Source organism: Ornithodoros turicata, chromosome 4, assembly GCF_037126465.1.
Source record: "Ornithodoros turicata isolate Travis chromosome 4, ASM3712646v1, whole genome shotgun sequence".
Classification (NCBI taxonomy): domain Eukaryota; kingdom Metazoa; phylum Arthropoda; class Arachnida; order Ixodida; family Argasidae; genus Ornithodoros; species Ornithodoros turicata.
Genome location: NC_088204.1, coordinates 33,736,632 through 33,750,327, shown reverse-complemented (window position 1 = coordinate 33,750,327; position 13,696 = coordinate 33,736,632). Strand labels below are relative to the sequence as shown.

General features: G+C 43.2%; 1 protein-coding gene across 1 annotated transcript in view; it reads right to left on the bottom strand.

Moving 5' to 3' along the window:
* LOC135392305 (uncharacterized) overlaps positions 1–13,696 on the bottom strand; it is a 99,699-nt gene that overhangs the window by 80,559 nt on the left and 5,444 nt on the right. Inside the window, exon 3 of the mRNA XM_064623021.1 lies at positions 12,475–12,516. Within this exon, the coding sequence (XP_064479091.1) occupies positions 12,475–12,508 (34 nt within the window). The 5' untranslated portion in view covers positions 12,509–12,516. The remainder of the gene's footprint in view (positions 1–12,474; positions 12,517–13,696) is intronic.

Sequence of the window (13,696 nt, the reverse complement as noted above, 5' to 3'; positions counted from 1 at the left end):
GCGAAACGGCTCTGACAAGCTGGTAATGCGTGACTGGACGACCCGAGAGAATGAGTTCAGGCAAATTCTCGTTACACAGCAAAAGTTTATTCGACAACGGCCTCTATATATTCAAAAACCTCCGGAGAGGACGCAAAGGAATAAAGGAGGGATTGCTGACGCAATTCCCTCGTGTGGCTATCTCAGTGGACTCTCTAAAGAGCCTGCGCCAAGTGGCTCCCTCCTTCCAAAGAATTTCGGTTTCAGGGAAAACGGGTTCACAATTGTTACATTCTCGGACGTGCTCAACAAGTGCGCAACAAGTATGGGTTCTCTGCGTACTAAGCTGGTGCGCTCTAAGTCTTTCATTGATAAATCTTGAAATGTGTCCCACAAACCACATACCACATTCAAAGGGAATACAATACACGACGTCGTGTATTGTGTTCCCTTTGAGTGTTCCCACTCGTTTCCTGCTGCAAGTCTAGACTTGCAGCAGGAAACGAGTGGGTTACGGTGATTAATACTGCAGCCTTGGAAAACAGAAGAAAAAGGGAATAGCCTGTTTAGCTTGAAAACCTTGGAGAAAACGATCTTAATTAGGCCATCTGAGCTGAGAGCGCAAGAAACACGGACGGGAAGAACAGAGAACCAGACAGGACTTGAGCTCCGTTCTCTGTTCTTCGTCCGTGTTCCTTGCGCTCTCAGCTCAGATGTCTCAATACCAACTAGCCCAATCTTCTACCCTTCTTAATTAAGCCCCACGTTCGCTGACTAATCAGCTGACTTGGTAGTCACCGAACGTGGGGCTTGGCAAAGATCCGTTTCTGATTTTCTCCAACTTTGTCTTTACCCACAACCGGGGTCACTCTCCACAAGAAATTCCACAGAACTAATGTAATCCATTGAATCTTCTCACGGTTGGCGCCTTAACCTGTTGTCTCTGGATGTCAAAGATATTTATTATTCTATGCACATCCCCCTTTTGCTCAAGCGTGTTCGGGACTTAATTGAAAACAACTATGTTGCCTTTCGAAGTACAGCTGGCATTTCTGTTGACAATTTCTTGTCCACTTACCTGAAGTCTACTGTAATCAATTGGGAGGACAGTTCCTACGTTCAAGCTGAGGGTGTACGCATTGGTTCTTCCGTCGCACCCATTTTTTCCAAAGTTTATTTGAACGCTCTTGACAACGTCATTCAGCTTTTCATTTCTAGTATTGTTGATGGTGTGCTATTTGTCCGTTGGTATGTCGATGGTGTAATTGTGATTTTTGATCTGTCTACGGACAGCCTGGTTTCTAGCCTCACTTCGTTTGTCCCGGAACTCAAATTTTCTGTTGAGTTCCCTTCGTGCCATAAAATCAAATTACTTGACTTCACTTTTTTATCAGATTTTGGCTTGTGTTGGTATTACTGCGAAGAGGAAGCAAAGCCCTTTCGCCTTATTCAAGTTCCCATTCTAAAATTGTGAAAAATTGTATTATCTCGTCTTTGCTTAATAGCGCTATCTCAAAGAGTTGTTTCCACCATGCCGATTCCAGTGTTTCTCGGCAGCGTCAGTGCAGGTCATAGGTGGGGACTAACGCGTTACAAAGTAGTGCGTTACTGGTAACGCGTTACATTCGAGTAGTGAAATATGGCAACGCATTACATTTGGGAGAAAAGTAATGAGTAACGTAACGTCGTTACATTTTTAACAACTAACGCGTAACGGCGTTATGCGTTACTGTGTGTTCGGGAACTTGAAAGCTTGAGCGAGGAACGGTGCCTGCAGAATCCAAGAAAATCCCCGATTTTTTCTATTCATCTTCAACAATGACAAGAAGGTCACATCGACACGCACGAAGAACGCAAAAGAAGGGTTGTTGACCCACCCTGGTTGAGGTGTCACCTTTTTTACCACCTCTGTTTTTCACTCCCTCTGGTATTTTTCGGACGAATGAGGCAAAAGCGGCAGAAAAATAGCCTCTACCCTCTGAACAGGTAACAAAGTACCAAGGAATTGGCTGTTTGGATTTGTACTGTATGAGATAAAAGGTCACCGTCTCTATCAACCTTGACAAGGAGCACTCACTGGTCATTACGCGTCCTCTCTGCCCAACGGGCGAAGCTCACCGATGAAAATTTTGAACATCAACTACTTCTGCGTTGCAATCAATCGTACATGTAGGTTGTGTTCATACGTGACCCTTGTTTGCGCCCAACATTGCTTGTATTGATTTACGGAATGCACTTATGTGACTCAACCAAAAATGGTACATATTATAAGGACAACTGGTGAAGTAATGCAAAAGTGACGGCATTACTTATCAGAAGTAACGGCGTTAGTAACGAATAACGTAACGCGTTACTTTTCGAAAAAGTAGTCAGTAACGGTAGTGCACTACAAAATAAAAGTAACTTCCCCACCTATGGTGCGGGTTATGACATAAATGTTATCGCATCTACAGGACGTCCGGTGAGAAAGTGTCATTAAATTTCTGAAAATAGGTTTAACTTCAGAAAATTATACTACTTGGAATACACAGAGACTTTTGCCACAGGTTCAGGCCGTTTGCATTCTCGTCACACATTAATTAAGCTAATTTTGCTAATTGAACTCGAAAATTAGCCAAGCAAATGTAACGTTTTTTTTTATGAATTCGGAAGCCAATGGCCATAGCACACTATTCTAACCGAAATCAGGTTTTTTTCAGACGATTTGTACAAAAATTTCACAGGCGCAAAGCTGTCACTTGGCAAGGCGTGCTCCATGAAATTTGCGTTTGCGTAAATGCTGGCTCTGCCTTTATCAAGAGAAAGTGGGAAGAGCCACACCCGATCGAGGGCATTACAGCGGTAACCGACGTTATCAGTGGCTGGGGACTGACGGTATGCACGTTGATAAGGGCGGAAGGCGTGATTATGTTCTTGTTCGCATAGAAGGGAGGGTGTTTGGATAGAACGAAAAGTTCCGCAAACGTAAATATCAGCAAGCGCACCTCGCACGGGGACGGTTTTGCGGTTGTCAAATTTTTGTACAAATCTTCTGAAAAAACCCGTGATTTCGGTTGGAATAGTGTGCTATTGCCATTGGCTTCCGAATTCATCAAGAAAAACGTTACCTTTGCTTGGCTAATTTTCGAGTTCAATTAGCAAAATTAGCTGAATCTGTGGCAAAATTGTGTGTGTGTGTATTCAAAGTAGTTTAATAATTTTCTGAAATTAAACCTATTTTTAGAAATTTAATGACACTTTCTCACCGAACTCCCTGTGTAGAGCCTTGGTATTGTTACGTAAATTTTCTTGTCTCACTTCTGTTGTTCGTAATGTTAACGAAGGACCCGTCACTAAGACTGTTGCTATTCCCTATCATCACACTCTATCGCATATTGGCTGTCGCCAGACACTTTGGTAGTAAGATTGTTTCCTCCAACGTTTTCAAGTTAAACAACAGGCTATCCCCATTTTCTTCTGTTTTCATGGGTGCAGTGTTAATCGCCGTAACCCACTTGTTTCCTGCTGCAAGTCTGTTGTGTATTATTTTCCCTTTGAGTGTGGCATGTGCTATGTGAGACAGAGTTCAAGATGTATAAATGCAAGACTTACAGAGCACCAGCTTAGTACGAAGAGAACCCATATTTCGAGCGAACTTGTTGAGCACGTTCGGGAATGTAACAATTGTGAACCCGTTTTCCCTGAAAACCGTAATTCTTTGGAAGGGGCAAGCCACTTGGCGTAGGCTCGTTCGTGAGTCTATTGAGGTAGCTACTTGACGGAATTGCGTCAGCAGTCCCTGCTTTTATTCCTTTGCCTCCCCTCCGGACGTTCTTGAATATATAGAGGCTGTTGTCGCATAAATTTTTGCTGTCTAACAAGAATTTGTCCGAACCCCTGGTCTCGGCTCTTACTTCACAGTCAAACTAAATGCAGATCATGAACAGTGCCCCGATAAAGGTGCAACTGTGCGATAGGCGACGGCCTATACGACTCCCATTGAGATCAACATGCCTTTTATGAATCTCTCCTTATGCCTTATGTGTGATATATCACTATTTCCTCCACTCCATTATAATTCTGCCATACACCGAGAGAATTCCGAATCCAAAGTTTCCTACTCCGGAGCCACGCAATAACGCGATGGCGATTTCGGTTACCGCAAGCCTCAACATCAACCTCTGAAGCTACTGATCAGAAATACAAATATATGTGTAAGCCAAATTATATTTCGTATTACATTGAGTATGTGCATACGAGAAAGAGTAAATATTGTTTTATTTGAGTTTCTTGTTCTTATTTAATCGAATCCCATCCACGATCCAATTCAAGTTCGTTAATTTTAAAGCGAGGATCGGGCGGGGAAACCGCACCAGACACCCTTCTCCTCAGATCGCAACCGCCAGTATACTGTAAGAAAAAAGGAGTAAAACGGGGAGTAATTGCAGCTTCTACTCCCCTAGTCTGCAATTACTCGCCATTTTAGTCCCCTAACCCAACATTTAGTCCCGACATTTACTTCCCAGGACTGCAAATTGTCACTAAACTTCGCGAATGGTCTCCTGAATGCAAAAGTCTACGTAAATATGTGCCCTTGGTCAATTTGAACGACATAAGGCTGTATAACTCAGACCACGTAGCGATTTTCCAGCCCCACAGAGTAAGAAACAGTTAGCGCTTCTTTCTTCGCAAATTGTGCCCTAGTATGGCGCAAGATTTTATATCACTCGATATATCACGGTTGACGGTTTGCTTCAAAGTATTTTCATGCATGCGCACCAATTATGTACCTGGGACTCTTACAACAGCGCGTGAAATACGGTCTTCATTGTGTGACATTCATTTACTCCCGTGCATTTACTCCCAAAAGGGACTATTTTTTGTGGCAATGCAATTACTCCCCAAAAGGAGTAAAAGTACAACTTTTTTTCTTAGAGTGTAGCTGATGTTGGCGTTTTAAGTTTATTTCGCGTTTATTGCTTCTCCTTCCTTGTTTCGTGGCTTGTTTTGGTCTTGAACCCAGTTGTGCTCCTAGAATAAAGTTTCCGATATCGGTGAACACAGGTTTCGCTCACACTGCTGGTATATTCGAGTTGGTTACGACATTTATGACCGGCTCTATATACTATAAGGAAGCTAGAGCCGACTCAGATTATCGCCGCTGCTCGCAAGTCCATTGTGTGCGGTTTAGGAGTGACTCGTAGAAAGCGCAGGTACGTGGCGCGTTGAATTTGAGTCCATCATTGTATTTCTGTTTGTAGAGGGTGCAAATACGGCCGCCATTACACGGTGTGCTCCCAAACGGTTATTCACCGTTGTTGGCCGTTTCAAGTTTGTTGGTGCGGTAATTGTTGTCATTTGCATTTCAGCACAGAGTGTGATGAGTGAATGAAAGGCAGATGTTGAGCAATCGGCGAGCCTGTACGCACATGTAACGTAAGTTTTCTCTTAGATGTTCGAATTGATCTTTTGCGCTGTTTGTGTTCACTTTTTTGCAGGCGTAGTCGCAAAGAAAGAAGACAGCCCGGATGCCGAAACGACGAGGCTTCCTGCGAGGTTGTAGTGCGTTTCAATAAGTAGAACGGTGAGTTAACTTTCCTCATTGTTCACAAAGAGAGAGTGTGGAACAATGCACCAGTGCTAAAGAAATGTAAGGAGAATAAAACTTTACGGCAAGCATATTCTTGTGTCAGTATTTAGGAATATTATGAAGATATTCAGCTTATTTCTGCAATAAAAGCAACAAGAAATAGCATATATTGAATGATAATTAAAAATGCAGTTACGTTTAATTTGCAACTTAAAGGCTCGTTAATTAAACTTAGTCAGTTTGCGGTTAGTTATTCCACGTTGTATACGTTGGTATACGTTGAATTAACGTGTAAACTAAGTTTCAGTTACGTGGAATGTGCTTTCTGGTCACTGCTGTTAATTTAACCTGGTTTTGGCTCTGACATTAGCCACGTTGCATCAACGCTGATTGTCAACATTGATCCTACATTCACATGGTTGATTTTCAACGTGTGTTCTGCGTATTTGCGATGTTGTTTTGACTAGGAAATATTTCCGGTGGCTGCGTCATTGCAAGAAACGATCTGGCAGCCTGGGTTCCCTGGTTTATGGATATTTGGCGACATGGAAAATCCGCCCGGCCGGTGTGGAGTATCTATATACAGGGTGGGTGCTATAAATGGTCACTCACATTTTCGAGTGTGACGCTATATGTACTTGTGAGACAGTCTTCCGCTGCCACATTGTAAGTAATTTGTGCGAGAGAAACGTACAAAAAATCGTGGTTGCCATGCACTGCGTAAAAACAAAAAATAAAAATGAAAGAAAACGATGAGCACATTAACTTTCGTCTTCATGCATTTCGTATGCGCTATACCGATAGATTGAGACGTAAGTTTGCGTGGTCGTAATTGTTTTGATACACAGTGCTTGGTAACCACAATGTTTCTCATAGTTTTCTCTGGCTAGTTTTCTCTTTAATTCTTTACTCTGAGGCAGCGGGAGTTTGTGCGTCAGCGTGATATAGGTCAAGGAAGCATCACGGCATGCACGAAAATGTGACTGAACTTTTAGAGCGTGAGACAATTGATGGCCTGAGGCCGGAACACATAGAAAGGGCAAATACATACAAAGCCTCAAGTGCCTAAGAAATTAATTATGAAAGATGGAACTCACTGAAAAGGTTAGCCAGCTGTAGGACTCGGACACACATCTTCTGGATTACCGGTGCAGGGCTCTACCAATTGAGCTAAGCCAAAACAACTCCCAGCAATTTCCAAGGGTGCAGTTCTGAAGGGACAAACCATATCCCTGCACTTGAGACTTTGTATGTATTTGTCCTTCCTATGCGTTCCAGCCTCAGGATATCAATTGTCTCAAGTTCAACAGATGCCGCTTGCGTCGATCCTGTCGTATGAATGCGTGAATGAGTGAGAAAAATGTAAGAGTGAAAACGGGGATGAGTGAGAGAGTGGTTGGTTTGTCCCTTCAGATGACGCACCCTTGGAAGTGGCTGGGGAGGTATGTTACCTTAGCTCAATTGGTAGAGCCCTGGACCGGCAACCCAGAAGATGTGCGTTCGAGCCCTACAGCTGACTAGCCCTTTCAGTGGCTTTCATCTTTCAGAGCGCCCACTCTGTAGGTATAACATCTGAATCGAATGAAACAAACACCCTGGAGTTATATCCCTGCAGTTGATATCTAGTTGGATCTTCGGCATACTGCGTGCCCGTGTCTATCGTGGGACAAAATTCTAGTCGTGGTTCTTTTATCGATGAAAGCAGCTCCATCAGCGTCACATACTGTACATATTTTCTGTTGGATAACATAGTGCGCCCATGATCGATTTTCTGAGGAGGCAATGGCTGTCTCGCAGCTGTTTACTCCCATCCCACATTGCCCCTTACAGTACATCAGCACCCGTTAGGTATCGCCTGCCATTTGGGCACGCAGAACTCTTACGACTCGAGTTCCCCCATGGGAAGTGTCCTGAAAATCTTCTCGCCCCAGGCGTGGGAAGCGCACACCTTTCTTCTATCTGTTTTATCCGATGACTTAACCAAATAGCACAATGTCAATTTCACTTTACAACGGGGACATAAAAAACTAAACTCTCTTCCGCATCGTTCCGCCTCCACGCATCTCTTCCGCATCCTTCAGACAGGAACAATCTTGAGAGGGGTGCACGGCAGTCGAAATGCTTAACCATCTTCTGTTTATACGGGTTTCTTGCTTAGTGCTGCAGCCTGGGACCTCGGAACGCGCGAACTTATCTGCATCCACTGATATCTACGGGCAGCACCAGCGTGCCAACACGACACATACTGGATTTCATCTATCCTGTAGATCCGACTGCTGATTTTCAACTTCTGCCAATTACCGCAAGGGGTCTTACATCATCGCTACGGTTAAAAGGCTGCCATCCAGACGGACTCTTCAGAGGGGTGCATGGCAACCAATGTGTCAAAATGCTTAACCCTCTTCTGTTTATACAGGTGAGCAGGAAACGACATGACTGTTTTAAAAGCAATGACGTATGCATAGTGGTGTTGCCGTGTACCCGACAAGTTGTAGCGATGATGTCTGAGTGTTGGCACGTGACTAAGCTGTTGTTATCGGGGGATATTGAAACCAACCCAGGTCCTTCCACTGACGATATGCTCAAGGAAATACTAAGTAATCATAGGACGGACGCTGAAGTGATGGCCCAGATAAGGAAGGATCAAAACCAAATGAAAGGATTCATGAGCGAAACTAGTACTGAAATCAAAGCCATTCGGTCTCAAATCCAGAAGTTCGAGCACCTTATTTATGATGTAAATACTAATAGGGATAACATAAGCAGATTAGAATCGAGTGTTAGCCAGTTGTATGACAGAATTGACGACCTAGAAGATCGGTCGCGTAGAAATAACCTACGAATTTTTGGATTGGACGAAACTGATGATGAAACATCACCAGGCCTTCACGACAAGGTGGCTAAGCTCTTTTCTGAACAGCTTGGAGTAGAGATTAGAACTGTTGAGCGAGTTCACAGGTTTGGTAGACGAGTAGCATATAAGCATCGACCAGTCGCATTAAGGTTTTGTGATCACAGGGAAAGGATGGAGGTTCTAAAGAATTGTCGCAAACTGAAAGGCACTAATGTTTCCGTGTCTGAAGACTTTTGTCGACGGACAAGAGATATTAGAAGACGTCTTTGGGATTCCGCGAAAGAAGAGCGTTTGCAAGGAGCAAGCCCGTTCGGTTGGTGTATAACAAACTATTTGTTAGCGGCGTTTTGTATGAATGGGATAGTACCAGCGGGAATAGGCGACCGATTAAGGTACATACTACAAAGCCCACTGCCAACACCGATGACGCGGCAGTTCATGATATGTCTGAAGCTTTATTGGCAGCGGGAGGCCGGGCCACTCGATCTCAAACAAACAAAACCGTTCGAAGCAGAATGCCAGTTCGACATAGCTAAGCCATCGAACCTCCGGTACAGCACCTGACCTCACTGTCTTATCTCTGAATGTTAGAAGCTTAAAAAGTAAGGCGGACGACTTCTGTATGCTCTTGTCTGCGATAAACCCTGACATTGTGGTAGGAACTGAATCATGGCTTGATTGTTCGGTGGGTTACTCGGAGGTGTTCCCAACAGAATATATTGTGTTTAGAAATGATAGGGGCAGCCACGGAGGAGGTGTGTTTATTTGTGTGCGTAGTTATTTACGGCCTGTTCGTGTCCCGATTCATGCTGACTGCTGCGAGTCTGTATGGTGCCGCCTATTACTCAAAGGCTTAACTGTTGCGATTCGCTCATTTTATCGACCACCAAACAGTGGTGACGATCCAATAATGAAATTGCATGAGCAGGATTGTTTAATTTCTGACAGCGTGGTGATAATTGCAGGTGATTTTAATCTCCCAGATTACAACTTGGGTCAGACAGCATACGTTAGACTAAATAACTCACCAGTGTACCGAGCCTTTGAAGATTTGTTGACAGCACATTCTTTCCAACAAAGTGTCCTTGTTCCTACTCGCGCTTCAAACATTTTAGATCTAGTGTTGTGTAACCAAAAGGACATCGTTTGCAATACCTCAGTCATACCCAGCATATCAGATCATGACTGTGTAGTATTTAAAATGAGGACCCCACACAGTGTCAGAAATTATCGCAACCACAGGAAAGTCTTCTTGTATAGAAATGGAGACTTCGAGGCTATAAGTAGAGAGCTTGTAGTCAGTCTTCCTAACTTTCAGGCTCTTGGAGAACATTTAGATATTGATGATCTGTGGAAGGCGTTTAAAAATACCTTGATGAATTTAGTTCGTACCTATGTCCCTTTAATTACTATCAAACATAAAGCTAAATGTGACAAACCTTACTTTACGAGGCACATAAAGAAACTAATTAGGCAGAAAGCGAGGGCTTTTCCCGCTTATGTCAAGAATAAAACCCCGTCAAGCTACGATAGAATAGAGCTATTATCAAGACGCATTCGACTGTCTATCAGGTTAGAAAAGCGAGCATATTTTTCCAAACTAAAGCCTAGACTTGGCGGCAATACAAAAGAACTTTGGAAATATGTGAAGTCAATGAATAAGGTCCCCACAGGCAGGTTGACAGCGAATTTGTAACAAATGATGTTGACAAGTGTGACGTTTTGAATAATTATTTTAAATCTGTGTTTTCGTGTCATGCTGCTATACGCAAACCAATGTATGTTGTGTCGTTAGACTACTGCGTGGACAGTTTGAGGTTATCAAAAAATGAGATATTAATTCAGATTTGAAATCTAAACACCCCAAAAAGTTCGGGACCTGATAGTATATCTCCTATTGTGTTAAAGGTATGCTCCAGTGTTATTGTGGAATATCTATGTGATCTACAAACGCTCGTTGGAGACGCCTAAGGTCCCGAAGGAATGGAAGTTCGCGAACGTCGTTCCGATCTAGAAGGCAGGTGACAGAACTCACGTTGAAAACTACAGACCTGTTTCACTCCTATGCATTTGTGGCAAAATCTTAGAGCACGTTGTTTCTTCAAATATAGAGTCTCACTTATCTCTCACTAATTTTTTCTTTCCATCACAACGCGGATTTCGCAAAAACTTGTCATGACAACTCAGCTTGTCTGCTTTTATCATGACATTGACGTAATTTCGATAATCAGATCTGAACTGACTGCATTTTCCTCGACTTCAGAAAGGCAATTGACACTGTCAATCATAACTTAATGCTTCGCAAGTTACAGTTCTTGAAATTGGACCCTGTGGTATTGAACTGGCTCAATGACTATTTTAAAGATACGGAGCAATCTGTGATGATAAATGGTGGAGTTTCAAAATTAGTAGATGTAACATCTGGTGTCCCACAGGGATCCGTATTGGGGCCACTAATGTTCCTGATATACATAAATGACCTTGCCAAAGTCGTGGATTCTTGCATCAGGTTATTTGCTGACGATTGTGTAGTATATCGGGCAATGCACTCAGCAGATGACATTAATATCCTACAGAGAGACCTGGTCAAAATCGAGACCTGGTGCTGAGAATGGGGCATGACATTAAACATCTCTAAATGTCAGAGTATCGCGTTTTCTTCGAATATACACACTTTAACATATAATCTAAATAACACAGTCCTTCAAACTCTAGAAGACTACAAGTATTTGGGAATCACGCTGATCAGGAATTTAAAGTGGGACAAACATATCGAACGGACTGTTAGTAAAGCTACTGAAACACTTGGATTCCTCCGACGAAATTTTAGATCAGCTCCTAAAGAGATCAAGATAACAGTTTACGAGTCGTATGTTCGCCCGATCTTGGAATATTCTAGAGCAGTATGGGACCCATTTGGTATTGGTCTTCGGAAGAAAATAGAAAGGGTACAAAATCAAGTTGTAAGGTTTGTTACGAACAATTACTCTCGGGATGTCAGATCAACAGATTTAAAAGCACCCTTGGGCTGGACATCACCGAAAAATCGCCGCAAGGCGTCTCGTTTGATTTTTTTTTTTTTTACATGAACTATGGATACACGGGTGTTCGCCGATACGATTATTTGCGAAGTCCCCATTTTATCTCGGAACGGCTGGATCACGCATGCAAGGTCGAGCCGTATCGCCACCGGTCGTCGGTCTTTAAGGATTCATTTTTCGTGCGAACCATATCAGAATGGAATGGCCTTCCACGGGACCTAGTTGCCAACAACAGTAGAAACAGGTTCTTCATGAACCTTTGTTTATTTATGTATGAATCTTCCTGATACTTAGAAAGCACTGAGTTTCTGTTAGCTAGATATAGTGATTGACATTGGTGTTATCAGTTGTATTTCCCTGTCCCCTACGCAATTCCACAGTAAGTGGACAACTGGGGTACTTTGAATAAATAAATAAATAAATAAATAATCTTCGAAAAGCAGGGCGGTCCGAATAAAACTACAACCAACGAAACTATTTTGCATAGGGTGTGTCTAAGTAGGCCCACGCAAAGTTAAGTGTATATGCGTGTTAAAGAAGTGGTGTACTGAGAGACTAGGGGCCGGCCTGAAGTCAAGTTATTTCTCAAAAACCTCCCGACTCCTGTACAGCATACGCTGTATTTTTATGTAACTGACACTAAATCAATGTCTCTCTTCTTCTAGGTTAGCTCAATGATAAGCTGGCCCACGTAACCCTTTGATTTTATGGCAACCTCGTAAGCGATGCTACTTGCTTACACGTGACACCACACATGACGCGCATGTTTATAAATATGTTGACGGGGATTTTCAGTGTTACAGAACTGACCATCATGCTGCAATGTGGTACTTTTTCTCTGGGGGGGGGGGGGGGCAAAGCCCAGCAGATTTATCTGCACCTACGACACTTCGAACACCCACCACTGTTACGATGTAACTGCACCCTCATCTTCGTGCAACTCCCCTCTGCCCCCTGCAGCTTAAAGTTCTGGATAAAATACTCGAGCGCAGGCAAAAGCCATTATACTGTCAACATGCAGAGGTACTTACGCAGTGCCAGGGTAGAATCGGATATGGCTGTCATCTGGTTTGCTAAAAAGACAGTTTGGGGAATTAGTTGTCGCAAGGAAAACATGAAGTGCTTGACGGCTACGAGTTAACACACAGCAATGGATAAGCGAGTCCGAAACGGAAGTTACATGAGAAGAACTGCAGTGGTTTAACAAATAAGTCAAGATAATGATTAGTGCTTCGAATAAAAGGTTTCTTTTAAAGGCTTATAAATGTTCCTCGGACGACGTCCCAGCTGGCTAAAGGCTCGCAAAACTATATATTACGCATACATCGAGTATAGTAACTAAGGAACCTATAAAAAATATATAAACACAAAATGAGGCAAGAATGAACGATATAATGTGTCGTGTTCGGCGGATACCAGCAGTAGAACTACCTCCGCTGTAGTTCAACCCTGGCAACTGTGTGCTATTGCGCGCCAGCCGCGCACAGGCTCCGGTAATAGAAACAACATGCTTCTATGTACTCTGATGTAATGTCAATTAAACAATTGGAAAACACAACAAATGGCGACGAGGATGGGATCTCTCACACCGATGGAATCATCGACTAATCGGATGTATCTTATGACGTAGAATCATGGATCTGCCAACTGTGTACAGAATTTGGTACTAAAATGAGGAAGACTTTATGCATTCGATGAATACGTCGAGACCTGGATCTCGTAAGTTGAACGTGTGGAGGAGTATTGTGTGTTTAACAGGGTTCAGGAAGACAAGAAAGTGGCAGCGCTCATCAGCAGCATTGGAGGAAAAACACATAACACTCTCCACAATATGATATTCCCATTGAAACCTTCGGAGTAAAGTACAACGAGATCAAAAAGTGCTTCATGGACTATTTTTTTCCGACGCTTTTGGAAATGTAAGGGCTGCATCCTTTCTACAGTCAGCGAGGCTGAGTTACGTAAACTCACCAAATACTACACTTTTTGCACATTCCTCGATCCAGCCCTTAGAGACAAATTTGTGTGTGGCCTGCGAAACACCGTGTCCAACAGCGCATGCTCCCCATAAAGTATTTGGCCCTGACAAAGACGCTTCAAGAAGCGGTGTCATATGAGCTCGCAACCAAAGGTGTGGAAAACATACGAAAAGGGAAAGGATAAACGGAGCCACGTCTGGTGTTACGAAAGTTCGAAACGAGGAAAAGAAGTGCTTCCGCTAGAATAAGAAGGGTGGCATTCCTTCGAAATGCC